Below are 1,542 nucleotides of genomic sequence, written 5' to 3'. Positions count from 1 at the left end.
CTGTGATTCTATGATTCTATGAGTAACGCCCGGCCCGAGCTTGTCCCACCTTGCTGAAGGGTCCTCGGCTACTCCTGACTCCGCCTCTTCCCCTTAGTCCTCAAGAAGCTGCGGGGCACGACAGACGTCAGCAGCGACCTCCAGGAGATGAAGGAGGAGAGCCGGCAGATGATGAGGGAGAAGAAGGTCACCATAATGGAGCTCTTCCGTTCCCCCATGTATCGCCAGCCCATCCTCATCGCCATCGTTCTGCAGCTGTCTCAGCAGCTCTCGGGCATCAACGCGGTGAGTTCTGGGGTGGCTCGTTTCACCCGGAGCTTGGGTCCTGCTGGCACAGAGACCTGACTCCTTTCATCATGGCACGGCCCTGCCCTTTGTAGGTCTTCTACTACTCCACCAGCATCTTTGAGAAGTCCGGTGTGGAGCAGCCCGTCTACGCCACCATCGGCTCCGGGGTGGTGAACACCGCGTTCACGGTTGTCTCGGTGAGTTCTGGCCCGCTGAGCCCTTGCTGGGGAGGTGGTGGGAAGGGGGAGGGCTCTCCTCTGGGCCGGGGATGTGCTGATGGCCCCCTGTCTGCACCCAACAGCTCTTTGTGGTGGAACGAGCCGGACGCAGGACCCTCCACCTCATCGGCCTGGCAGGGATGGCGGGGTGTGCGGTGCTCATGACCATTGCCCTGACGCTGCTGGTGAGTGATGGGCCCCGAGGGGACGGGTGGGCTGAAGGAGGTCCCACGCCTGCCCTGCGCCGTGGGGCTTGCAGGAGGAGCTCTGGCTGGGGCGGGGGAAGCCTTGTTCTCCTGGAGGTGGCGGCTGAGCTGTCCCTGCTGCCCAAGTCTCGTGAGGTCCCAGAAATCCAGTCTCTGCTCTGGAGAAATTTCGTGGCTTCTCTGCCAGCAGCACACTGGGCTGAATTCCATCTGGGATAGCTGGATGGTTTGTCCATCCCACCGACCTGACATTCTCTCTCCCTTGGATCAGGACCAGATGCCCTGGATGTCCTACATCAGCATTGTGGCCATCTTTGGGTTTGTGGCCTTCTTTGAGATCGGTCCAGGCCCCATCCCCTGGTTCATCGTGGCAGAGCTGTTCAGCCAAGGGCCTCGTCCCGCTGCCTTCGCCGTTGCCGGGCTTTCCAACTGGACCTCCAACTTCATTGTGGGCATGGGCTTCCAGTATATCGCGGTGAGCATCCCACCTCTCGCCGGGATGGGGCCGGGGCCCTGCCTTGCCCCACTCCTCTGGAGCCCTGAAACTGGGGCTGAGGGGCTCTGCTTGGGCGAGGGGAAGAGGGATGGGGCTGGGATCGAGGGATGATGGATCCCCTCCAACTGGAGATCTGTCAGCGGGGAGACCAGACCTGGGACCTGCTGGGCAGGGTGGGTGGTGTGGGGGTCCCCTGAGCACCATCGCCCACGCACTCACCCTTCCTCTCCCCTCCTTCCCAGCAACTCTGCGGTTCGTATGTCTTCATCATCTTCACGGTGCTGCTAGTCCTCTTCTTCATCTTCACCTACTTCAAGGTGCCGGAGACGAAGGG

The 1,542-nt window shown here is 61.5% G+C and overlaps 1 protein-coding gene across 1 annotated transcript; it reads left to right on the top strand.

The window, feature by feature from the left end:
• Positions 1–97: 97 nt before the first annotated feature.
• Positions 98–1,537, top strand: LOC104507470 (solute carrier family 2, facilitated glucose transporter member 1; the record flags this gene model as incomplete). Its single annotated transcript, XM_010148767.1, has 5 exons — positions 98–285; positions 381–485; positions 590–691; positions 984–1,187; positions 1,451–1,537. Coding segments are annotated over 5 exons (686 nt in total), but the record flags the coding sequence as incomplete, so codon positions are not given.
• Positions 1,538–1,542: the final 5 nt, after the last annotated feature.

Source organism: Eurypyga helias, unplaced genomic scaffold (assembly GCF_000690775.1).
Source record: "Eurypyga helias isolate BGI_N326 unplaced genomic scaffold, ASM69077v1 Scaffold50803, whole genome shotgun sequence".
NCBI classification, from domain to species: domain Eukaryota; kingdom Metazoa; phylum Chordata; class Aves; order Eurypygiformes; family Eurypygidae; genus Eurypyga; species Eurypyga helias.
This window is presented reverse-complemented; position numbering and strand designations above follow the sequence as displayed.